The 25,674-nt window shown below is 36.0% G+C and overlaps 2 protein-coding genes and 1 non-coding gene across 3 annotated transcripts; 1 reads left to right on the top strand and 2 right to left on the bottom strand.

Annotated features, from left to right (window-relative positions):
• Nucleotides 1-7,913: 7,913 nt before the first annotated feature.
• On the bottom strand, nt 7,914-9,422 carry LOC149016166 (AT-hook motif nuclear-localized protein 17-like). Its single transcript, XM_089155834.1, has one exon. It carries the CDS (start codon nt 9,318-9,320, stop codon nt 8,325-8,327), a length of 996 nt encoding a protein of 331 aa, XP_089011960.1. The 5' UTR covers nt 9,321-9,422; the 3' UTR covers nt 7,914-8,324.
• Nucleotides 9,423-15,600: 6,178 nt separating this feature from the next.
• On the top strand, nt 15,601-22,213 carry LOC149016167 (ribosomal protein S5 domain protein). The gene is made up of 6 exons (XM_089157290.1): nt 15,601-15,984; nt 16,092-16,133; nt 16,266-16,381; nt 18,754-18,859; nt 19,445-19,498; nt 21,652-22,213. Exons 1-6 carry the CDS (start codon nt 15,745-15,747, stop codon nt 21,808-21,810), a joined length of 717 nt encoding a protein of 238 aa, XP_089013416.1. The 5' UTR covers nt 15,601-15,744; the 3' UTR covers nt 21,811-22,213.
• A 1,074-nt stretch (nt 22,214-23,287) lies between these two features.
• Nucleotides 23,288-23,359, bottom strand: TRNAQ-CUG (transfer RNA glutamine (anticodon CUG)). Its single transcript has one exon. It is a non-coding gene; the product is annotated as a tRNA-Gln (tRNA).
• Nucleotides 23,360-25,674: the final 2,315 nt, after the last annotated feature.

The following is a 25,674-nucleotide window of genomic DNA, read 5'->3' on the forward strand; positions in this document are numbered from 1 at the left end:
TGATTGTGACTTCAAGTTATCATCACATGGAAGAGTTTGAATACCCATCCATGCATTAGTAAGTAGAGATGTCTCATCCATGTCCAATTCCAGCTATGTGAGTCTCTTTCAGTTTCAATCTTTTCTCTGAAATATCACTTGCTGGTATTAGTTGAATAGTTGTATTCAAGTTTTTCTGGTTTACTTGATATTATTGCCTACTTGTTAGGATGTTGTTGATATGAAACGGATCTCCCTGGAAGGAACTTCTAATAAGATGACTTTAAACTTTCTTTTCTGGTGATAGATTTCTCTACAGTGTCCACTGCAAACCTGCTTAAAGTAGATTTTTTGATGATACATGTCCCTGGGATCTCATTGGGTTCTTCACAAGCTGCACAGGAACCTTTTTTGTAGCATATCTGGCAGATGGATCATTTATATGTAGCTCGTGAACGATGAAATATGCCAATGATGTCATGTTGATCATTAGATTCCAAACAGAAAAACGTTAAACCGTAAGATGGAGTACTATTGCGATTTGGAAAGTCACTTCCTCTGCTCATTCTTTTTAGCTGAAAATTTATAAATGCGTTTGATTTTGGATCTTACTTACAACTTGGGTCTTTTCACTTAAATAAATTAGTGGTAGAGCATTTGAGGAGAGCACTCTCATCTACTCGTGTGGGTAGAGGATTTGGACTCTTCAAAAACTAGTTAGAATCTTCTACCCACGAAGGTAAATGATTAGATTGTGCTCCATTTCACTTCTCTCTACCATTCATTCTGAGGAGGGCTCACTTCTAGTCCACTTTATTAGTGTTTGGAGATGGACTCCCTTCTAAATTTTTAGTGGAAAGATGTGAGGGGACCAAAATCTTCTACCGTTGCAAGTGGAGGATTCAGACATTTGTCCGATAGTATAGATTCGCTCTAAAATAGGGAACATAGGAACCTCATTGATGTTTCCATGTACATTTCTGTTGGTTCTTATGTTGGTGTTAGATCTATTTCTCCCAAAGGCACGATATCAGTAATGTTGCACAACTAAGTTGTGAAAATGGGAGATATCTTACATCTCTCGGCCTTATTCGAATCTATATTCTTCAGGCATGTTCTTCGTGAGGTTAACATGGTGGTAGATGCTCTAGCTAAAGATAGTGCTCTCTCCCAAGATGCCTTCCTAACTATCTCTTCCCCTCCCCCTCATCTTTCATGGTTTCTTTTGTTTGATATACTAGGACTAGGTTGTAATGGAGGTTTTACCTTATAATAAATAAATCTCTTACTTACCAAAAAAAAAAAAAAAATTTGTGAAAATGGTGAAAAAAACTGGAACAAATTACACGGCACCCGTTATATTTGGGGCAAAACTCTTAACCAACCACTATTACTTTATAAATTACATGGCACCCATATGTAAATTATAAGTTATCCACAATTAACTTTACAATTAAAATGGAATATGAAATTACCCAAATGCCCTTATTTTTATTTAAAGCATTTAAAATTTGAATTTCAAATTACCTAAATACCTTCGGGGTAAGAAAATGACGATAATACCCCCATTTTGATTTAACAAATGACACTAATATCCTCACCGATAGGTAGGACAAGAGGTGGACCATCTATGGGTCCCACATGGGCTCCATACAAAATGTGTGGCAGAAAAACATATATAGCCCTCCGGCATGAAGGCGATCCAAGCTTGATCATGGAGATGGTTTCACCCCCAATATATAAAGGGAACTCGAATTCAAATTTCGAAAATTCGAACTCTACACTGACTGAGTCAAATATGGTTGATGATGATAAGCTTGGTGCATGAAGACTCTTATCACTGTGTGTCCTTTCACTGTTTGAATTTCATTGATGTTAACTTCCAGAAGACAAAGCATATATGCTGGCTTCCTTCCAAAGTGACTTCGTCCTACAAAGTTGGTGGAGAGATTGTTTCAGAGATGCTAACCTTTTCACTTTCTGTCCAAAATTGTTTCAATTTCTTCAAAAGATCTTATCTTCTTACCCTCGGTCTTGGTTCCCTTCCCTCCTTCCCTTCCCTTCCCTTTTCTTTTATAAAGCTTATATTTTTCCCAAAGATATTCTCTTTCTTCTGCCTTTAAAATGAGTTTAAGTTTACCTAGGAAGACATTGCTGTCAATCTCTCAGTGCCTTTCTAACCGAAAGAGTTGAGGTTGTCCATGAAGATTGAAGAAGACTCTTTCGTGATTAATTCTTTTCCAATGACAAATTTAAAGTGCAAGGAGGAGGAGTCAAAGACAAAAGATGCGTTCACAAGAACTCTTATTCCTTGGTGGCTTTTTCTAAATTTTTACTTCCCTAATTTTTTTTTCTGTAGTCTAACTCACTCTTGTCCTCCTTGAGCTTGAATAGGTTTTGGGTTCAAAATTCTAACTCGCAGCTCAGGGCCTGTTAGACTTGTTCAGCCACAGGTGGATCCTCTCGGGTTGGCAAGAATCAATCGAACCCCATCAGGGAGGAATAATGTGTTCCCCATACACTTTTGAACCACACAGTAGTAGGTCTTTACCTCTGATTCTCCCCCCCCCCTCTCAATGTTTACAAGTAATCCCACCACTAATATGTGGTGGAAAAATGTCAAGAGAGTATATTGTTCTCCTCTAATGCGAAGGTGATTCAAACTCATAAAGTTGACGCGGTTGAGTGTATGACCAAGATATACATGACCCTACCGCCTTACAGGTTATCATGAGTGAAAGTAAGGCAATAATATGAAATTATGTGTTTGTTATTGTTTTATTTTTTAAGGTTAGGGTAAGGGTGTCAATCGGGATTTAGTAGTTGTGAGGTACCAACTTTGAATACCGAAACTGTATAGTTAGGCGAATTTAAAAGATTACGAGTCATGCTAGGATATATACAAAACCGCCTAAGGACCCAACGGTACGAAAATTGTTAAATACGATATCTAGTATGGTACAATTTTGGTACAAATGAACTTATGTCACTTTTATTATTAATTCATTAAGATCCTAATGAAATTGTGATCAACCAATCGATAGAATTTGAAATTAAAATAGATAAAGCAAGTAAATCTCATTAATAGAAACAAAACAAATAAATCCAAGAAGAGAAGTGAGTGATGAAACGAAAATTTGAAATAGGGAATTAGGGATAGGATAAAGGTAAAGTGTTTTAATTGTAAAATTACAATTTATATTCCTTAGTTTGGTAAGGTACCATACGGCGGAGCCAACCGGCCCCCGAAATTCGGCATCCGAATTGAACGAGACCGCGCGGACGGCCGCACCCAGGTTAGGTCAGGTTAGGGTTATATATTTAGGTCCGCTATCGAACCAAGTTAGGCTTTCAAGATTACGAGTCATGCTAGGATAATCAAAATAAGGACCCAAGTAGAGGTGGAACTTCCCTAGGGCTTGGACATTTCTAGCCCTCTTTTCATGTGAAATATCTGGATTTGGACCCCGCCCCTTATTTTTAAAAAGCAAAATTTTTGGCGCGTCTGAGTTATACCCCCTAATATTAATGCCACCTCATGAGTTATTTAATTTATCAACCAAACATCTTGTAAAGTAAAAATATATCAAAGACACTTCCTACCGTTAGGAAACTCATGGTTAAGTGCTAACTAAGCAAGTTAAATATTTCAAAAAGACAAAAATAACATTCAATGAAAAACCATGCTCGACTCTTTTTTCATCTCCCTCACTGTCAATTACTACTTCCACTCCCAATCATTTTTTTTAGTGGAATCTCTCCTAAAATTTCAAATATATGTATTATGAATAATAGTTTCAAACATATGGATTATGAATAGTACTATTAAAGATAGGATGTTGTAAAACTTACTAAAATTCTAATAATTTAGTAATAGAAAGTCCTTCCGAGAAATTGAATAACTCAGGGAGAAGTATTAATATTAGAGAGTAACTCAAGGATTGACGCTCTAAATTCTTCTAAAGAAAAGTACTTTTTTTCTATTTGTTGTTAAATCTTGACTCTACCGTAAACCAAAGTTGAAAAACCTGACCCAACCCCACTCGAAATTACATTAGTCATGCGCATTTACAGTCAAACGTGATTTCAATCCAACGGACGGAATTGTTTGGCTTGACCATTTGCAACCCTAGTGGGTGTTCAAAAGGTCCGTTGCCGACGCCTGTCTAAATCTGCAGAGAGACTCGAGCAACCATACTTGGAAACAACCTTCCCTTCTTGAAGAGGAAGACAACCACTATTCTTATAGTCTAATCTCATAGATTTGGTATCAATCTCTCTCTCTCTCTCTCTCTCTTACTCACGTTAATTGGTTGGTGACTTTGGCGTATGTGCTTGATTGGTTGAACATGAAAAAGGCTTCATTTGTTGCCAAATCTAATCACTCCAAAGCCCAGAATCCAAGTAGTTAATTTTGCTTAGCTAAAAGCAAAGTAGATTGAGATTAACTGAAATGATCGAGAGTGTAATAATGAAGAATTGGACTTAGGGTGGTGGGCCATTGCCGTCGCCGGTGCCGCAGGTGGAGTTGGTGGTGGTGGTGGCGGTGCTGGTGGGCCTGGCTTTTGTCCAGTTGCTACACAAAGCAATGACAGACGTACACGCACACAGGAACACATCAAGCGTGGAATCAGCTGAAGTGGTTGGTTTCGAATCCATTCTTCCTTTCAGAGTCTCACCATTCCAAAACATGTTCTGGACAAAAAGTTATTACAGATCTCATCGTTCTTGACGCCTGATACATTGAACCTTAAGATAATGTTGATCTTTTGAGTTTCAACAAAGGAAACCCAGAAAGGAAAGTGAGAAGGACCATCAGAATTCTTGCCAGGAGAATGAAGCCAAACATCTTCTTGTATCTCTTTCCGTCTTTCGCAATCACAATCATTATTCTGCTCGATCGGTTTTATTTATCGAGCTTCTTGATTAATTATATATTTTTGGTGGAGTGAGTCATAAGGACTAGTTCCTGAGATCAACTCAGCAAAGATCCCAACCATGAATGCATGGTTGGGAATCATTCTGACTTTCCCATGCAAATGTTAACTGAAAATTTATTTATAAAAATCAATGCAGAAGACTAGTTATCCTGAAATTGACTCAGAGGAAGAGATCCCAATCTTGACTGCTAAAAGTCAGATTTTTGACTTGTTACAAAAACTTAAAGATAGAGAGAAAGAGAAACTTGTATTGGGTAGGACTGGTTTTCATATGGGTAAGATTTTCAACCTTTGATCAGACACAAACCTACTCTTGATCAATGCCAAAATTTTAGGTCTAAGGCAGGTTTGAGCTATCAAAGGCCAGATTTGCACCCTAAGGCAAACATAATCTCAATAAGATTGCATGAAGATACAGTGTTCTTGGCCTTTATAGCATGTTTTCCTTGATCTTTCTCCTAATCACTCACCATCTTCTCTTCATGGTGTCTATAAATTTGACCCTAAGCAAATTGCATTTTGAAAGCAAAGACTCCCATATTAGGCAAAAAAAAGTCCCCTGCCGACTTAACTAACCCTTGGATTCATCATTAATGCATAGAGACATTGTTGAAATCTCTTTCTCTCTCTCTGGTTGAACTTTATTTGCATCTCCTCTTAATGAACTTATACAACATAAATTGATGACAACAAAAGGCTAAGGCATGTCACTGATCTTGTTGGGGTGGAGAGGCCATGTCCTATAATACAAACACAATACATCTCTACCATGCTAACTAATCCATTTTGCTGGTTGGAGATTATCTATGGAGTAATCTATACATGTTTGGAATCCAAAAAATTGGTGGGCTCAGGGTGGATTCTATGTAGATGCTTTAGATGCATTGGCTAGATGTTGTTCATATATGGTATTCATCTTACTAGTAAAATATGCCTTATCATCTTTTTCCTTTCATGAAGTAAAATTGATAACTGACCTATTCAAATTTATTGTTTATAAAAAATTTCAATGTCGTTTTGGATGTCTTAAGAGATCTTTACAATAATTTTTCCCTTCTACATAGTGAAACATTGTACATGAATGTAATACGTTATTTTAGCATACCCGTGAATCACGTTGGAGTTTTAACATTTTACCGTCTATCCCTAAGCCTACTATAGAAAAGTCTTAGACTTCTACTCAAATTTCACTTTTTCACTTTTTATAATTCATTATAACCTATCAAAATAGAAACTATTTTGTTAAACCCTAAAACCCCAAATAGTTTTTTTTTTAACTTGTAACTTATTTCTTTTGGATATGGGGTTCACTTAGGTCACTTATATGCCCTCCTACACTATATTCTCAAGACAGTATTTTCTGTATAATAGAGAGATTTTCAATGCCACTCCTTGAATTACCTCCTAATATTAATATTACCCCGTAAGTTATTCAATTTATCAAACAAATCCCACTATTACTAACATTGTTAGTCTATGATAGAGGAAAACGAAAAAAAATGAATCGAACATAATTTCTCCGTGCAAGATTATTCTTATCATTTTGAAATATTTAAGTTGATTACATTAATGCTTAATTATAATTTTCCATTGACAAAAGGTGTTTTTGATATATTGTTGTTCTCTAAGATCCCTGATTGATAAACTAGGTAACCCATAGGGTGAGTGACACTAATTTTAAAGGTTAAATTAGGGGGTGCCATTGAAAATTTTCCCATAATTTAAAAAATATTGCGAAATTTAACCCATGACCTTAAAAGAGATATAAACTCAAAACTCTTGCCAACCCCTTGTGGGTGATATCTGTAACTTGACAACAACGTGTGTTCTTCTGCTTTAGTAAACGCCTACAAATGTTGACATTAAAAACGTCTGCAAGAAGCATTTATGATTGCAAATAGTGAAACCTTCACGGCAAAGTCATCCATCTCCATTTACTGCAAGGTTGTAATCTGATTTGAGAGAGCAGAGATTTAAAATCAGAGAGAGTTCATCTTCTCAGACAAAAATTCAAAGGTAGGTCAAGGAATTTGATGTACCCCTGACATCTGTTGGGATTATACAGATGACTTCTTCAACTGTTTGAAATTTGGATCTTGAAGTTTGATATCCTCAGAAAGTGATGTGAAGAAATCCCACCAAAACAGTGGCCATTATTAATGAATCTAACTTCATAATCAATGGTTTGGAGCCAAACCCAAATCAAACAAGTTAAGAACCTTCAAACCTGCTTTCTTCCTTAAGGAATCAAGACCTGAACTGGGATTCAGTGTTTGCTTTTGCTTGCTTTCTTTCCCGTGCCCAATTCAAACTGTTCCTATCAGAAATCTAATCATGGATGAGCGTAACAGATTCCCATGAAAAGAAAAAGTGCATCAAATTGACCACAACAGGTATCTTAAAAGATTTTTAACTCTTGAGAGGCAAGTAACCTTATATTCCAGATAGATTCTTTACGACTTTCCCAGCTTACTCTCAAAGCCAAAACCCAAATACTAAATAGGGCAAGCGATGTGAACTTTCCAACTCACTATAGCTTGATTATGGCCTGCACTTTAGCACCCATGTTGTAGAATGAGAAGGGCTTTCTTATCTCTTCTGGGGTTTCCATTAACATCACACAGAGAAAGAGAAGTGGGTACAGCTTCTAACTTTCAAAGTCCAATGAGAAACAACCCAGAAGCCCTATTGTGATAAAGCAAAGCAATCCAAACGCGCAGAAAAGCAAAACTTGGCGTGGGATTCAGTCTTCTCTTTGCTCTGTATGACTGAAACACTGTTTCTTTTCACTGTTCACGCTGAAAAAAGATCTGGCAAATACAACCAAACCATGTTCTCACTTTATCGAATGGTTTTCAGTCATCTGAAACAGTAGAGCAGAGCAGAGCAGAGGGAGGTCAAGCCTTAGCTGGACTAGCTCAAGGAATGGAGAAACCCAGACACCTGAACCCCATTATCTCAGCCAGTGCTGCAGCTGCAGTAGCAGCAGAAGCAGATGCAGCAGCAGATTCTCACATTCCAAAGCAACTCCATTACTCACAATCCTCCACAGTAAATACCCAGGCAGATTATTATTTCACACGCTACTAAGAAGAGATGCAGGTTAGGAAAGAATGACTTGGACGTCAGAACCCATTAAAAGGAACATGAACCTTTTCTCTTTCTCTTCCAAGAAACGTGAAATTTTGGGAAAGTTTAATTGCTTAAACTACAAATCTACAAATCTACAAATTAGCAAAACAGATTAGGCTTAATAAAGAACTCATTAGATTAATGATACAAAAAGGAAAGGAAAATGCAGACAATGAATTCCTAATTCAAAAACGAAACTGAACAAAGTAGAAAAGAAAGAAAGAAAGAAAGAGAGAACGAAAGAAAACCCAAAAGGGCAAAAGATGGCTCAATTCAAAAGTGTGGTGGTGGTGGAGGTTGCCGAGCGGTTGGTGCCCAAATCACATCGGAAGGCAAATGGCAACTATACATTGAAACCCCACATGATTCCGATTGAGCTGGCGGCTGAACTGGGTGACCGTGGCTTCCTTCGCCACCCCCGGCAGAAGAACCCGGCGGAGATTGGTCTGCTTTACTCGAAATCGGACTCTGCAACTCATCTTCTGTGGACAAACGGTGATAAGATGGATTACTAAATGCTGCAGCGACGATATAAACAGTTCCGGCGGCGAGTAGAGACCCAGCAACAGAACCTCCGACGATTTGCCCAGATGGACCGGCGAGAGAGATGTTGAAGGTATTAACTAAAGCGGGTATTGAAGACGAAGAAGATGGTGGAACTAAAGTAGCTGAGATGGAGAGAATATCGAAGCGGCCATGGAAGGTGACAGTAGCACCAGGAGTGGCGGAGGGTTGGCGGAGGGTAACATTAGCGACGGTGCCGGAACCGGTGAGTACACAGAGACCAATACTCCGGCGATGAGCATAGCGTGCGAGGGAGTCGACAACGTCGAGACCTCCGGCGACTTCGAGCACATGTGGACGCATGGCGGTGGAATCGGTGGTGTCGCGTGTGATGAAAACTGGTGGTTTTGGTTTGTTCTTGGACCCCGGTGGACGGCCTCGTGGACGCCGAGCAACTTCGATGGTTGCTCCGTCGCCTTTAGTGATGGTGGTAAGTTCTGAAGATTGGTGACTTAACATGGCTTTGTTGGTGGTGGTGGCGCCGCCCCCAGCAGCAGCAGCAGCACCACTGCTTGGGCTCTCATCATCTTCCGAAGTTTGGTGGTGTTGTAAAGAGGGATGATGACATTCAAGGTTCACCACTTGCTGCTGTTGTTGTTGTTGTTGGTGGTGGTGGTGCAGTTCATGAAGCTTCTGTTGATGGAGCTTTGTGAACATGTTACTGTTACTTCCTCCACCCTTGCCTTCCTCATATTCACGTTTCATCTCTTCAAATTTCTTTAAAATATATAGCAACACAACACTCCTCTTAAAATAACTTAAAATAGACAATCAGACACACATAGAGAGAGAGAGAGAGAGAGGGGGGGAGATTGGAACTTGGAAGGGTGAAAACAAACAATAGAGTAAAGGGAGAGAGAGAGAAGTTGGATTTGGTCTTGGCTTGATGGTTTTATAGAAGAAATATAAGAAGTGGGTACTTTGGGAATAGAATGGAATAGAGAGAGAGAGAGAGAGAGAGAGAGAGAGAGAGAGAGAGAGAGAGGGAAGATGGTTGAACTTAGAGATGAAGAAAAAGGGATGGTTTCGGCGCTTGGTGGCGGTGGAGATAGAGATGGAGGAGGTGAGGGTGTGGGTGTGGGTGTGGGGTCTACACCTGACTTGTAGAAAGATGTAGAGTCAGAGACGGATTCGACTTGATGTTGGGGTTTTACTTTTCGTCTTTTATTATGTTTTGATTTTCTTAATTTTCTTTTTTTCTTTTTTGATAAAGATTTTCTTAATTTATTTTGCTTTCAATTGCTTTCAATCTCTGATTTCGACTTCTGATTTCTGATTTCTGATTTCTTATTCTTGATGATCCACCCAGAGCCCATTCTTTCATACACCGCTTTCACCACCACCGCCTGTTGAGGCTTGAGAGTTGAGGCGTAGAGGGGCGGAAGAGAGAGAGAGAGAGGGGCCGGAGAGAGGAAGAAAGAGGCAATTTGGGTGTCGACACTGACAATCACATTGATGGGTTGATGATGGTCACTCTTTTGGGTAATGGTAGAGGATTGGAACAGGGTATGTTTCTTTGCTTTCTCTCTCTCGCATGTTAGGATTAAATCTTCATACGAAGAGTTTTTTTTTTGCTAACGCAGATCTGTTCTAGTGGTTGAAACCAACACCTCTTAGTGAAGAAGTTGTGGATTCAAATCTCGCTGTTTCTAACTTTGAGATAAATAAATAAAGTAAGACCCATCACCAATATCCTATGTCCCCCTGTAATTATGGTCGACAAGCGATGGGAAGAAGATCTAAACTTCAAGTCAAAAATCCATCATATAGATTAGAGAATTTACTCTCCATGTGGGTAGAGAATTCAGACTTGTTTACTAAAACAAAGACTTCGATTTGAGATTAAACATGTGTTAAAAATCCAACCATGTAAGTTGAAAATTTTCTTCTCAATTTAGGTAGAAGATCTTGTATATAAGACTTTTTTGAAATATCCCCTAAAATTAATTCATGTTGTTGAGTTATCTAATTTATCAATCAGATTACTTATTGGGTGAAAATATATTAATAACACCAATTATTATTTAAGAAATTATAATTAAATATTAATATAAACAAGTTAAACTTTTCAAATGGAAAAGAACAATCTTGAATGAAAAGGAAAAAAAAACCCTTATGTTAGATTCATTTCTTTTTCTTTGTCTTCCTCTATTATCTATGGCTTTTTACTCTACTAGTCTTCTTTACATGATTCATTGGTAATGTTTTTAAACTTAAGATATTATGATAATAATATTATAAATAAATAAATAAATAAATATTAATTCAGACTTGCTGTATTAGTACCAAAGCTCTGACATATAAATTGAATAATTTAAAAAAATATAAAACTAATTTTAGAGGATAAGTCAAAGGATGGAACTGAAATTTTCCAAAACTCTTTTTACATGTTTTGGCTTTACGACAAAATCGTCCTAGTTCCTGATTTGGCCAAAATGTAAAAACGTGGCATTTTAAAATCTTAGAGTAGTATTTTTTACTTCTCCATGTGTTTTATTTTTCATTTTCAAACGTGAACCACTGGCCCTTAATTAACTCTCCGAACCAGAGCTTTAGTCTTTGTAATCCTCTTTTAATGAACTAAAACCATGAGATTAGGTTTACATGTTAGATTTGCCAGTTAGAAGCCACCGGCCAACAACTATCACCTGTTGCTTTCATATAATAATAGCTAAAGAAGACTTCCAAGCAAATCTATAGTCTCAAGACTGTTAAAAAGATTAAATTTCATACTTTTTTTGTTGGTAAATAAAAGAGGGGATGCAATAGTGGCAACCTAACCCCCCTACGCAATGTTCAGACTTTTCATACACGAGTCTAGATCTTGTATCCATAAGAGTACAAAGTGACAGTTTACCAACAAGAAAAAAGAGTACAAAGTGGCATTGTCTTCTATCTTTTCATCACTCAGAAAGGAGGGCCGTCTCTGAATGTTGATATCGTAGATCAAAGGGGGATTTCATTGAATCTGAATCATCTACCTTTGATAGATAGAGCTATAGAGGATTGTGTTGTTTTTATACTCTTCCACTGCATATGAGCATTAATAAAATAAACCACAAGTTGGACCTGGTCCTGAATGTTTGATAGTAAAAATGTAGAAGAAGCAAAATTCTTTATTCGTCAAAGTAAATGACTGGTGGAAAAGCACAAGAGGCACACAATACTCTATCCTTTGTGGGTAAAGAATCGCAACTCCCCACCCACTACTCTACTCCACAACATTTAACTAGCCAAGAACCACCATGTAACTAAGGTAATCATTTGTCTTTGATACAAAGCTAAGGCAGTGAATAACAATTTGGGTTTTTCCTTTGCCAAAAACTAGAAGATAGATTCAATAAAAGAGCTAAACCCTAGAGACATGGAAGACAACAAAGAAGTATCAATCAATAACAAGGAGAAACTCCCCATCAGTCCTAGAAAAAGAAAATTTGCAAGCACCCTTTGCTGAAATAGCCATTTGGTTTGCCTATTGGGTTGATCTATTTTGTTGTAATATTTTTAATCTATAGACTGTTTGGTTCTTAAAATTAATTAACATGTTTTTTTCCCCTTTATTCTAAATCTAGAAAATGCGTTTTCTTTTCTTCAGCATAAATAATTGGGAGTCAAATGTCAAATTCATGAATAGGTACTTCTTATTAATCTTAAATTTAAGATGATAAATAGACATGCTACAGCTAGTATTGGCTGATTAAGTCTAAAGAAAAGAAATATTATAACAACCAATGCCTCCACGTAGGAGCTCAGAACTTGAATTCCCTCGGGGTCAGGGGCAAAGCTTTATTTTATATTTAAATTATGTATAACAGCTACCCCTTGAAGAATAGTTAAGGAGTGCATGCAAGCTAGCTCGGGTGAGCCATAGTTTTAAAAATAATTTTTTAATTAATTAATTGTAAAGCATCTGAAAGTAGATTCTACTTCATCTATGCTGTTTCGAGTTTCTTAACAAAACCAACCACCGAAAAAAAAAAAAGACCACAAAAAAAAAACCAAAGCCGAAAAAAAGAGGGAGAAGGAGGGGCGGAAGCGGGAGCGGGGGGGGGGCGGGGGGCTGGGGGGGTTTAACCAATATTTAATTTGTATCAACGAGTCATTATGGAAATGGACCAAACTCAATAAATTCTAGAAACCCCAACCCAAAGCCCACCCAAACAAACTTTTTTTTCATGCTAATTTGGGCTAAATCAGGTTGGTTTAGTTTGACTGAATGATCTAGAATTGACACCTCTAATTAAACACGTGAAGGAAGAGAGATTGCTAAGCATAGACTTTAGTGAAATAATTAGCATTGAAAACTAATTATCAATGCATGCATGCACTAAGCAACATAACACTAAATATCATTAGCTGCTTGTGGCTGCACTCACTTATATCTTGGAAAACAATTCTCAAATCAACTGATATGAATGATTAAAAACATTCATACATATTTAAACGCCAAGTCAAGAAACACTGTAGGTTTATCTTCCTATTGATGACCAGTCTCTATCTTATTGGTTGGAAGCCATAATGACTTTGCAAGTGTAACCAAACTATCAAAAATCGTAGAACTATATTTTCTTGAAAGCCTTAACATCAGGAGTTATGACAAATATCCCCTCCATCAGGAGTTCCCAATCCAAATTACGTATTCCTTCAGATTGGTTATCTTAGGCGTGTTGATGACTGGACTTATAAAGTTGCAGTTGTTGATTTATCTTGACAATTATAGGCATAAAATATCATGAGATGTTTATGTTCGTTGATTGGTGGAGAGGATGTTACAGGTACAGTACTACTCAGCTCATAGGATAAAACCACCAAAGTACTCCTTTTTGCATTGAATTGTCATTTTATTGTCAGTTACTTTGTATTTGACGTTTTGAAGTTAGAAATTATATATTGAATGTTATGTACTTAAGTAGTTGAATACATGGTGTATTTCTCAGACAACTCTACATTGATGTTATCTATATTGAATGACATATATACGTTGACATTTTTAACAAACCTTGTGACAATGTGTTATTTATACTTTAATTAGCTTAAATGCAAAGTCTCACTCTAAAATACTCCTTAAAACCTGTGAAAACTTGAAGTTGAAACTTGCACAAAAAAATCCTGAATTTTTCTTCAAAATTTCTCAAATTTTCACCTAAGTGTTCCATTTTCACCCGATCAAAACTTGAGTTGTTTACAAAACACACAAAGTATAAAGATAATAATAAATAATTAAAAAAAATCCATTTGTAGTGTGGCTCCCACAATTCCCATGTCAGAAAGAAAAAAAAAAATTTTTGGCAGGATTCAGAAAGATATTGGATTCAAGATTTGCAAGCTGACCCCCCCAAATTTTGAAGGACAAGTGATTAATGCACAAACTGAACCCAGTCCTTTGTTTGTTGCCTCCAAGTTTCAAAGTGGTCCATACAAGATCATACTTAAATTTCATCTCTGTTAGGTCACCAAACTCTTTACATCTTTACATTTTGAATGTCAACGGTGACAGCTATGCAATTTGCAAATGTTAGGGCATTGCCGTTTGAAAATGCTGATATGGTCTTCATATGTGACACTATTTTATATAAAGAGTCCAAGTTCTCTACGTGCATGGAAAAGAAAATTAAATAAAATTTTCAATATACATAGTTAGATTACTTAATACATATATAATCTAAAAACAAATTTTATTTTTAAAGAAAAATTTCAAAACTATAGAAATTCAAATCTTCTATTTCATCTCTATAAAAAGAGGATTTTTATTTGGAGGTAGGAGATTTTTATATTGAATGAGTTATATTACATACTACAATCTTTTCACTAAGAAGCATGAGAATTTTATTGTTAAATTAGACATGTATCAAGTATCTAATTGTTTGCATTAAAATATTTTCTCTCAATGTTGATACAAATCGGATGCATATAAAAGATTCACGAGGTCTCAAACTCTCAAATTTAAGTGAAAAGGTATTACTTATATCATATCGAGAAAAACATCATCTGTTATGCACCTGCGTAGATGCAGTAGTGCACATATACTAAATGGTTGATTGAAAAAACAATACAAATACAAGACTATTGAGGATCTTAAAAATTTTAAATTAAACTTTTAATTTCAGCTTTCTATTTGTTACCAAAAGTACGCTGCTGTGTAGAACAAAGATTTTTCTTTTCCATCATAATGTATTTTTCTCATAGCTTATTGACACCCTTAGCCCCCTAACAATAGCGGCGCTACGGCCAAGCCGCCAAGGGCCACCACCATCCCCCCCACTTTTCTAAATTTCCCCTTTAACACTTTTTTTTTTTTTTTGGGGGGGGGGGGGGGGGGGCTCATCTGACCCTCTTTCCAGAACCTTGTTTTAGTCTTGTGTATTTAATGTGTATGACTGTCACGTGAAACAATTCGAGCCGTCAAATCAAAATCTCAATCGAAATTATAGATCTGAAGGTCTAAAATTCCGCTTGACGGTCATGCGCATTAAATGCACATGACTGAAGCAATTTCACTTTCTATATGTAAAATATGGGCCCGCTCATTGCAAATCTTGGCCCCACCTCTAGCCCCCGGTCCACATTAGAACCAAAATTGGTCCAAGTTTGAGATTGATAACAAACTAATCGAAATTTCAGATCCGATGGTCCAAAATTCTGCATGACTGGCATGCGCATTAAATGCACATGACTGAAGCAATTTTGCTTTCCATATGTGAAATATCGGCCCGCTCATTGCAAATCTTACCCCCACCTCTAGCCCCGGTACGCATTAAAACCAAAACCGGTCTAAGTTTGAGATTGGTAACGGTTTGAGGTTGATTTTAGTCATTCTCAATCCAAAACTGATTCAGCCTCAACATGGCCCAACATCGAACCGGATTCGTAGAAAGTGTAACCTTTTTGGACCAATAAGCCCGATTAGGCCCGACCGAGACAGGCCCGGCCCGACCAATTGACACCCCCGTTACAGAACAGAGGCGCAAGGCTGGGGAATCGATGAGCTCGTCTCAACACACAAGTTGATGTTTCAGCTCTCGATGTCATCTTCCATGGATGAATCATGCCAATAGTTCATGTTTCTCTTTCCCCGAAGAGCTGAAAACCTGAAGCTTTTGCCTCGTTTTAGCTTTCATGTTCAAATTTCATGACTGCTATCGTCAGCCCATCTTACCTTTTGAAACTAAACCCACGTTTACCTGCTTCTCTCTTCGTAATCTCTAATCGCAGGAAAATCATGGTTAGCAGCAGCAGCAGCAATGTTCCAGGTACCTTCATTACCATCAGTGAGAAAGCCACCTTCGAAAAGGAAATCAAAAAAAGCAAATTCATAGCCATTGCCGGGCATATTTCTGACGAGCCCTCCGCTCAATCATTTCTCGCACAGGTTTTTCATCTTCTTCTGTTCATTTTGATAGAACCCACCTAACAATTCAAATAATTAGAGGCAAAACAAGGTTATTGTTAATGTATGTTAATGGATGGATGGAGTAGGTTCGGGATCCGAAAGCCACTCACAATTGTTGGGCTTATAAGGTATTACTCTTGCATACGTTACTGCTGCACATCATTTGTTTGATTTATGACCTTACAGAAATGATTATACTCCTGTGCCGCCAGTTAGGTTTGAAAATTTTCTTTTTAGAATAATTCGTGTTTGTTGTGTAGATTGGAGATCAATTTCGGAGCAGTGATGATGGTGAACCCTCTGGTACGGCTGGCAAGCCGATATATTCCTCTATTGTTTCATCCGGAATTGACAGGGTCATGGTGGTTGTCATCAGGTGAATTTTATTCCCTCCGTTCGTGGGAATCCTTGCTTACTGTTGCTTTAATCTAGTCATTTGTGGCATGAAGATGCTAGTTCATCATGGTTTGATGGAATCATTTGTTGACTGTAGGTAAGCTAAATCATGAAGTGAAAATAGTCACTACCTGTATACCCTTGCAGTATGCTAATAGATATTCTGACTTCAAACCTTTCATTTATTTCCTGATACTTGTCATTTTAGAATCCGTGGTTGTATTTAAGCTTTGATATATGTGTGTTTATCAATGCATAACCCTCAATAATCACCTTTGTTAAGTAGCTTGACTCTTGAGGCTATTCCTTTTGGGCTTTTGCCACAAATTGAGCTTCAATGCTAACCTTAGGGCTGGACCTCACACCTCTGTAAATTTATAGTGTATTTTCTGTAGATAGATTTACACCAACGAATAATGTAAGTATGAATTTCAAATACCTATGGTTGTAGATTTCCTGAACAAGTAAGGACTTGATTTGGTTTTTTTTTTTTATTTTTATTTTTTTTAATTTTTTCTTTTTCTTTTCCTTTCTTATTTTTAATTTTAATTACTCTATATTATTGATAAAAACAACACCCATATTTTCTGTTCCACATTGTTCAGCTACCTAGTGATTGGGCTGGATAGATTGAGTTAGGGAAGGTAACTATCATTGTTTGTTATTGCCTTAACCCATCACCCTTAAAATTCCATTTTTATTTATGAGTGAACTACGGATCTACCCTATATGACTTACTGTAATTATCCTTTCGCTGTTGTTCAAGTCAGTGTGAATGCTTAATTTCTGCTATAAGGCCTTAATTGATGTATCATTAATCTACATTTCAACCAAACTTTTTTTTTTTGGGTATTTAAGTCTTAATCTTTTGCCCTTTGAAATTTACTCCCTTCTATCCCTGCCTAATCTGTGGAAGTCCTCATAGTATTTTGATTGCATAGCACGTGTGGGAGTTTGATTGTGGCATGTTACTAGAACAGTTCTCTGAGATTAGCTTGCTGAAATATGAGGCAGACGGACTTGTTACCTTCTTCTGATGCACTATTCCACCTGTCCCTCCATCTCTTCTTTTGTGGTTTTTGGTTGGTTGAGGCCATTAATTGAGTTCCTCAATTTACCTCTGGTGTTACTCTCTTTTATAACTGCTGATCCTACATATGTAGACCTGGTCCTAGGAGAATCTCCCATTTCTTTACCTTATTATTTTTCATGTCTGGCCTAATATGCCTAAAGTAATTTTTCATCATGTCCTGTACATGGATGACACATTTGGGTTACTAAAGTTTCTATAGGAGACAAAAGATTATGATGATCTGGTTGTCTCTATGGCCGTAACATGTTTCCTTAAATACCAAAGTGTACAATCAAACCAAGAATTCAAATTGATTATCGTATTAATAGTTTCTTATATTAAATTATCTGTTCACATGAATGGTTAATATTGGGAAATCAAGCTATAATGCATGTATTCCATTTTGTTTTTGCTTTTGGTCATTTCAATGTTGTCTTCATTTGACCATGCAAATCAATATAGTTTATTGAACCCTTTTCTCTTTTCTAACCCCTCCTTTGCTTCAATCTTCGTGAATCGTGTTGTTACTGTTGTTTTTTATTTGTTACTAGCTTTCCTCTCTCAATTGCATTTTCCTTTGATCTTTTGCCTTTATCCTTTTGCTTAAACACCTGATGTCTTATCCTGAAGTCAGTTTTTTGAGTGTCTTTGGTTACCTTGCTTCACTTATTACTTTTCTTTGATGCTGGCCTGATATCAATGAGATATACCTACTAAGTCTTATATCGAGTCTCATCACCAGCTTCTTATGTATGTCCTCTGTCTTCCTTTTTCTTGCCATTGTTTTGATTAGTATGTGCCACATTTGCGCTTAAGACATACCTTTATGAGCATCTAAGGGGAATTAGTATTAGATGGTTATGATATAACATGATATGTAATTGTATAATTTAGAAACTGATAAAATGACCGTCATCTAAAAACTTCTTTTTCTTTGTTTAATGGTCATTTATATCCTTGTTGATGATATCAAATTCCCAACATCTGTTTACTGTCCTGCTGGAAATAACTCAAGACTCTACATGAAGTAAAGAAAGCAAATTAACAATTAACCTTAAGAATGACAATTATGTGCTAACCCATATAGTTAACCTCATCCAAAAGATAAAAGGGGGAAAAAGTCAAATACTTGTAAATTTAAGCCCTTCAATGATATGAATGCAGAAAGAAAAGAGTAAGCATCACTAATTTCACTTCTAACACCCGGTATTTAACAATTGCTTAATAGGTCAGTGTGTAATATTGCTTTTTCACTATGTAATATCTTATCTTTGTTTCAGGTATTTTGGAGGGATAAAACTGGGGACTGGAGGATTAGTCAGGGCTTATGGAGGGGTCACTACAGACTGCTTAAAAAATGCCTCAATTTGTGAAGTGAAATCAAAAGTAAGATTAGTTATTACTGTTTTATATCCTATTGCTATTTCTTGTGGTTTTGATGTCTAAATTATTGTTGAGACTGAATTTGGGAGAAGGCTCTGTAAAAGTCTCTCAGATCTCTTCCTTAGGTGATGAGTGTTTCAGCTATCTTGAGGAATGACATACCTGGCCCTTACAATCCATTGTGTGGGAAAACAGCAGTATGGGCCATCCATTACATTGCTAATGTTAATCTATGCTGCACAACATAATAAATTTACTTGATCCAACAATTTAAATATCAAAATTTTTTAAGTGACAAAGTTGCCGTAAAATAAGATTCCTTTTGGCTCTTAGAAAATTTCTATTGTACTGATCACTTGTCATTTGAAAGACAGCTATGGTTGGTACATGGAACTATTTTATGCTGCCTTTCAAGCATTTAAAATCTCTGTTCGTGTCATTCTGTTCATTTGGTGTTGAAACAGTAGAGCAGACCCCAGATGCATACTTGTTATGGTAGCAATGTTACTAATAATTGATGCTTATAATTTTATTTTAGATGTTTATAAAAAAAATTTTTTTTGTTTTTCTTTCTTCCCCCTTTTGCAGGTTCCTATTGGTATTGAGGTGCCTTTTGATCTATATGGGGTTGTGTACCATCAGGTGAGGTTGCATCCAATACTATTGTTACCTGTCTGTGCCTACCTATGTTGAGTATGTGACAATTTGGATGCTTGAATAGTAACTCCTTTTTAGTAATTATCATTCTATATTTACCCTCTGATATAGATTTCTTTGGCTTATTGGAAATCATTCACCTGCTAGTCACTTGTCAAATGAATTTTCTCTGTGGGGCCTCAGATTTGATATAATTTGCCGCCTATCATTTCTTGACCAATGGTTTTAGGTTACTCCTGGAGAAAAATATGTTCGCATTGTGGTTAAGAGAACCTAGGAAACAACATCTCATTCTTTTCTCCAGGGTGGGCCAAATTAATGATGATAAACTTGTTTCCTTTCTTTTCCTTCCATGTGGGTCAAATTAATGATGATAAAATTGTTCTCTTTTTCAAATAGTAGCAATCATAGCTTAAGGTTGCTCAAGAACAGTACTATGTATGATATCATCATTTCCATTTTCCAACTTAGTACACAGTCACATACAGCTAGGTGGTTGTGTCAAAGATATAACTTGCATGATAGCACTTCTATGTCCAGTAACATCCTGTTTCCACCTTTATTGCACTTATCTTCATTCCAAGTTATTCCTGCAAATGGAAATCCTATGATTGTGGTAAAGCTCGAATGGCTTTCACAAAGAAATTTATTCCCTTTCTGCTTATGTTTTGCCTTGTATTTTATGTTTAGTGTACGTTAACAGGCAAATTTTTTAAAGAAAAATTACGGATAAAATTTGCTGGTTACTCGATCTACTACTCGATTTACAATACACTAACTATTATACAACAGCAGCAGAAAAGGATTGACTTGCAAAGTTATTAAACAGGGGGATAGAAAATTTCTGTTGAACACAAAGAAACAACCTAGCTTTATCCCAATTTAATGAAATGTTGCCCTCCAATCATTCCTATTCAAGGACATGTATGTGACAAGTTTAAAGGCATTCATGTCTTTACTCACCACTTCTTAGATCATTTTAGATCTGCCCTATTTCTTGAATTCTCAAATTCTATAAATCTTCTAACACATGAGCTTAGATATACTAAATGCCAGAAATTAGAATATCACCAAATTTTAGGGATCATCCCCCAACATCATCACTTACATTTTAACCCCAAGTTTCATATCCCCAAGTTTCATCTCCATCCGACCACAGATACTCTAGATCCAAGACTCACCCTACATGTCTGTCACAACCTTTTCTATAGAGCTCTATTTGAGACCCTAACTTGAACCACAATCATTTTCCTTCATTATCACTGCCCAAATCTCAGGTCAAACAAGAAATAATTTTAGAGTGCATCACTTTTAACCACATGGCCTTTACCGAAATTCCTAGGGGCTCCATCTTTTGGCCAGTTGAGTTAGATTTGTTTAGTTATTGGAAAAACTGGCTCCTAGTTGATCAGCTACCTATCCAGGACCACATTATTTGTGTATTTAGCTTGCAATAATAGCTTGAAGTCGTCTTTTTCTGCTATCTGATGGACATCCTCTGCCTAATTAAATGAATTTATACACTGAAGTATCTGATTTGCAAAGATATTAAGCTTTTCAGTTATTTTTGCTTTGTTGATGCATATCAGACTTTGAACTAACTTATCTACATAAACATTGTCATTTTTTTGGTTTATTTTACTTTCACTTTTGGCACTCAAATTTTATGTTAGAAAAGTAAGTTTTGTAGACAATAAGTTTACAGTGTTAGATACATATTCTTCTTTTTGGAAGCTGAGTTTTTAAACATCAATCCCATGCCAGAATTTGCAGTTAGTGATAGTGGTCATAATCCTTGGGTTAAACTAATGAGTGGCCCTTGTAAGTTGATGCATATTGGTGCTGGCTGCTAAAAGGCATTCCAACAGCTAGAAGCTCAATTGATATTGCTTGTGCATCCTAGAAATGGCATTTCTTTTCTTTGTTTCCATTTTACTGCCTTATGCTCTTCCCATAAAACATGTACATCTAGTAGCGTTTTTATATCAATTTAAAAATATTGCATTTCTTCTGTTTGTATTGGATATTTAATAGAATTTAGTAAGTTTGGCTATGTATAATTGTGTGATTATCATGCATCACTTTGACATTTTCTTTCAGCTTATGTTTGCCTTGACATGCTGCTCGATGTTTAACAGTTACAGTCTTTTCAAGTTGAGGATATCAAGCAGGACTATGATACTGGTAAAGATGGAAACACCATGTTCACTTTCAAAGTTGATTATGATCGGGTGAAGAGTTTAGAGGATGCAATCAAAGACAATTGCAGCAGAGATATAGTGTTTTATAAGCATTAAATCAGATTCAAGAGACAACTCCCCTGTTATTCTGGACAGTTGCCAAGGCCATTGCATTGCTTTCTTCTTTGCTTTGCTTTGTTCAACCTATTTGGTTTGGTACAGGTGGGACCAAGTCTAGTAGGGGTTGCTTTAAGCAATTTCTTCAGTCGGCTACTTAATTATCTTCCATTGCGTGACTTGGTGTGGATATGAATGCAGATGGGGTTATATCAGGTTGGTCAGGCATGTTCTACAGTTAATTGGGTTTTGGAATTACGAAATTATTCCCCAGAAAGTGGGCTTGGTGATCATGTTGTACAGTTAAACGGGGTCTGGAATTATGAAATTATCCCCCACAAAGTGGGCTTGGCAGTACAGAGCTCGAATAGTAAAATTGATGTATATACACCCCCTTCCCCCCCCCCCCAAAAAAAAAAAAAAAAAAAAAAAAAGTATTGACATTTGATTACCCTTGTTTTCTGTTCTTGTGTAAACAGCTCAGGTGATTAATTCAGTTATATGTGTGTGGCCTTATTTTGTCTTGGAGTTACAGAGAAAATCATGTGTGGGATTCAGAACCAGGTTGATGAGGCCATGTGAAATGCAAAGAGATCTTGATGCATTAGCTTCACTTACCCTTTTCAATGGTAATGTGCTATGTGTTATAATGAGTTGTAGATCCGTTACAAGTGATATTTACAATGAGGTTTCTGTAATGAATTCACTCTCTCTTTAGGTCAGTACATAACCAATACAATTTGAATTTCAAAGCTTCTGCACACAATAGTGTTCCATAATAGTTTCCAACTGAAAATCTCCCTATGTTAATCATTTCTCTTGAATCAATCTGACTCAATTGTAAATTTTTGTTTAAATCATTTCTTGCCCTGACATGCAATAACGAAACGAAGAAAATAAGAAGAACAGGAAAGACAAGTAGACGTTTTACTTGTTTCTGTCTCCAATTTAGAGTATGAGACCTTTCAACTTATCACAGCATAAGAGAGAGAGTTTTAATCATTCTTAAATAAGGAATACAATGTGAAGTGCCAGTTCCTCACAACTTTCCCATTGCATGTATGGTTGGACTTCTCATTAACTACATCTGCAACAATAACTCTTTTATCTCCATTCTCCAACATTAAATATAATGGATTTTGTTCTTCAAGTTTCAATTACTTAAAAAGAAAGAGCGTATCAGATAAAAACGCATAATGAATTAGCAGAGCAAGCCAGCTCTCCATTTTCACCACTCCTTCCTAATCATTGCTTTGTGAGTCCAAATCACTCATTTCCCAGTAACCCGTCTTGAATTAGACTTATTTCTTGAGACATGTTCTTCTTAATCCTTTATTCCTGAAGCAATCCTACATTAGCAAAATAGAAAAAAAAGAGAATTTCTTGCTAAACTGTGGTAAACCCATGACAGAAAAGCAAAAGGTACATTTCCTGCTTAACTCTCCCCAGTGAGTGTGACAAAAAAGCAAAAAAAGATAGGTTCCACCGAGATTTGAACTCGGGTTACTAGATTCAGAGTCTAATGTCCTGACCGCTAGACCATGGAACCTGCTGTTGGTAAGAATGCATCTGTCTTTAAATTAAAATAGTAACAGAGCATGACCTGTTTTCACATTTCAAAACCCTATTTCATCAATAGGAGAGGTGGAGAGAATTTTATTAAGAAAAAGAAAATCCGACTGGAATAGGTGGAAGTGAGAAACCCAACATCCTCGATTAATTAAGCCTTGAATTAGATTATGGATCGAACAAATAAGGGAAAAATGTCAAAATAAAACCACTTTAATTGAAGTAAACAATGAGAATTGAGCAAAAATCCTCACATTCCTCGAATAATGGATAACATATTTAAATATTTTGTAAAAAAAAATAAAATTGTATTGATGGTTCCATCCATAATGCTTCATACCTATTTTTGGAGTTGAGGTTTGTGTAAGCCAGCTTTCGCTTGCTCGGACTACATCTTTAGAGGATAGATGTTAGTCCTCTTCCTCCAAGAAAATTCAAACTCTGACCTTCTATTTTAAGGTACTGATTTTTTTTAACCAACTGAGCCACCCTAGAATTTGCCTTATATTTAGTATATACTAGAAGGTTGAAGTAGAGATGTGAATTTGGTCCTAATGACTTGAATGAAGCAACCTTTCTGTAATTTCTATTTAGGATTGTGACACATGACAAGTAATTATTCAAGGGTCAGACTTATAACCCAATTAAAAATTGAATCTAATAAATTCATAAAAAATTTCGACAAAAACCCCCCCCCCCTCCAAAGAAATTTAGAAAAACTAGTGAAACAGAGAATACAAAGACAAAACTTACGGTCAGGAAAAACAATGTTGTTGCCTTTTGGTACATAACGAAGAATTGGTCATTTTGATGCTAGAGTCACTTGATCTTCAACGAGTCACCGAGGTGATCAAATGTACTTTGTCACCTTCCGAAATGTCAGTACTTGGAACCAAGATCTCAATAAGAAACTCCAATTAATTTGTGATGAAACCAATAATGGAGTATCCTAAAAATACTCTATTTTAATAAATAAACTTAATGACAGAATGATAATTATTTTTGATTGGGAAAATTAAGTGACCCCTAAAAATGATACCTAACGGCATCCCTAAGTTTTAATTGATCAAGATAAGCTTCCCATGGGAAATCATAAAGAAAAATTTAGGGTTTCAAATCCGAGAGGCAAATCTGTAAGTTATGGTTCATAAAATTAGCTCAGATCAGTTTGAACTGAAATTTCTGATTTATCCCAAAAAATAGTTATTGAATTATGGTTCAAATCCGTCTGTTTTTACAGTATGGGTGAAATAATAATTGTCATATCTACTACAATTTTCTGTAATTTCTATTTAGAATTGTAACACATGACAATTAATTATTCAAGGATCAGAATTATAACCCAATTAAGAATGTCAATCTAATACCAATTTAACATAATAAATAAACCTAAAAAAATAAAAAAATGGGGAGCTTATTGCGAAATGATCACTTTACCTTCTCTGAACCTTATATTCTTTCCTCTTTCATAGTAAGTTCTTTTTTTTTTTTTAAATTAAAATTTTTTTTTTCTTCTTACTTTTTATTATTAGGTTAAAATGGTAACTTCATGGTTAACATAGGAATTGTTTAGAAATTAAAAAATTATAATACTATTAATTAACAAAAAAATACTAACTAAATGCACTGTTGTGCAACTTCAACAAACAATTTGGGGTGTTTATACTAATTTTGGAAGAAAAAAAAAACAACATTAAAAAATAAAATGACACTTTAAATTTCATGGAAATGATATGGCAATTTCGCTTCTCTTTAAGACCAAACAACATTAAAAAATAAAATTTACCCCCCCCTTTCTTTTTGTGAAGAATCATCCTTTGTCCTCAAAAAAAAAAATTATAAAGAATTTGACAGTCCTCGGACATTTTAGATGTTTTTTATCTTTATTTTTTATTTAGTATCACATTGTAATTTACAGTTTATCACCACTTTCGGTTGGTGGGAAAAAAAAAAAAAAACATTTCTAATCTTGGGTATTGTACTTCAACCGATTTTGAGATTTAAATTAACTCCGAGACAAGATCGATTTGTGGCCCCTGATTTGCATAGCTAGTATCAAGAGCCATAGTTTTAAGATCTCATAATGGGTTCAAAGAAGTTCGCTTTTAAGTCCTTGTGCAATCCCATCCCCAGTTTGTATTAATAACTGAGACGATCGATGATCCAATTGCAACACCTCTACTAATAGCATTGGGCCAAAATCATTTAATATTGGCTAAAGGAGTAACTAAATGAGTTAAGAGCAGATCTAAAATAACCTTAGGAGAAGTGATGAGAAAGAAATACACAGCCTAG

Source organism: Hakea prostrata, chromosome 5, assembly GCF_041222555.1.
Source record: "Hakea prostrata isolate BN-2017 chromosome 5, UWA_Hpros_2, whole genome shotgun sequence".
Taxonomy (NCBI): Eukaryota; Viridiplantae; Streptophyta; class Magnoliopsida; order Proteales; family Proteaceae; genus Hakea; species Hakea prostrata.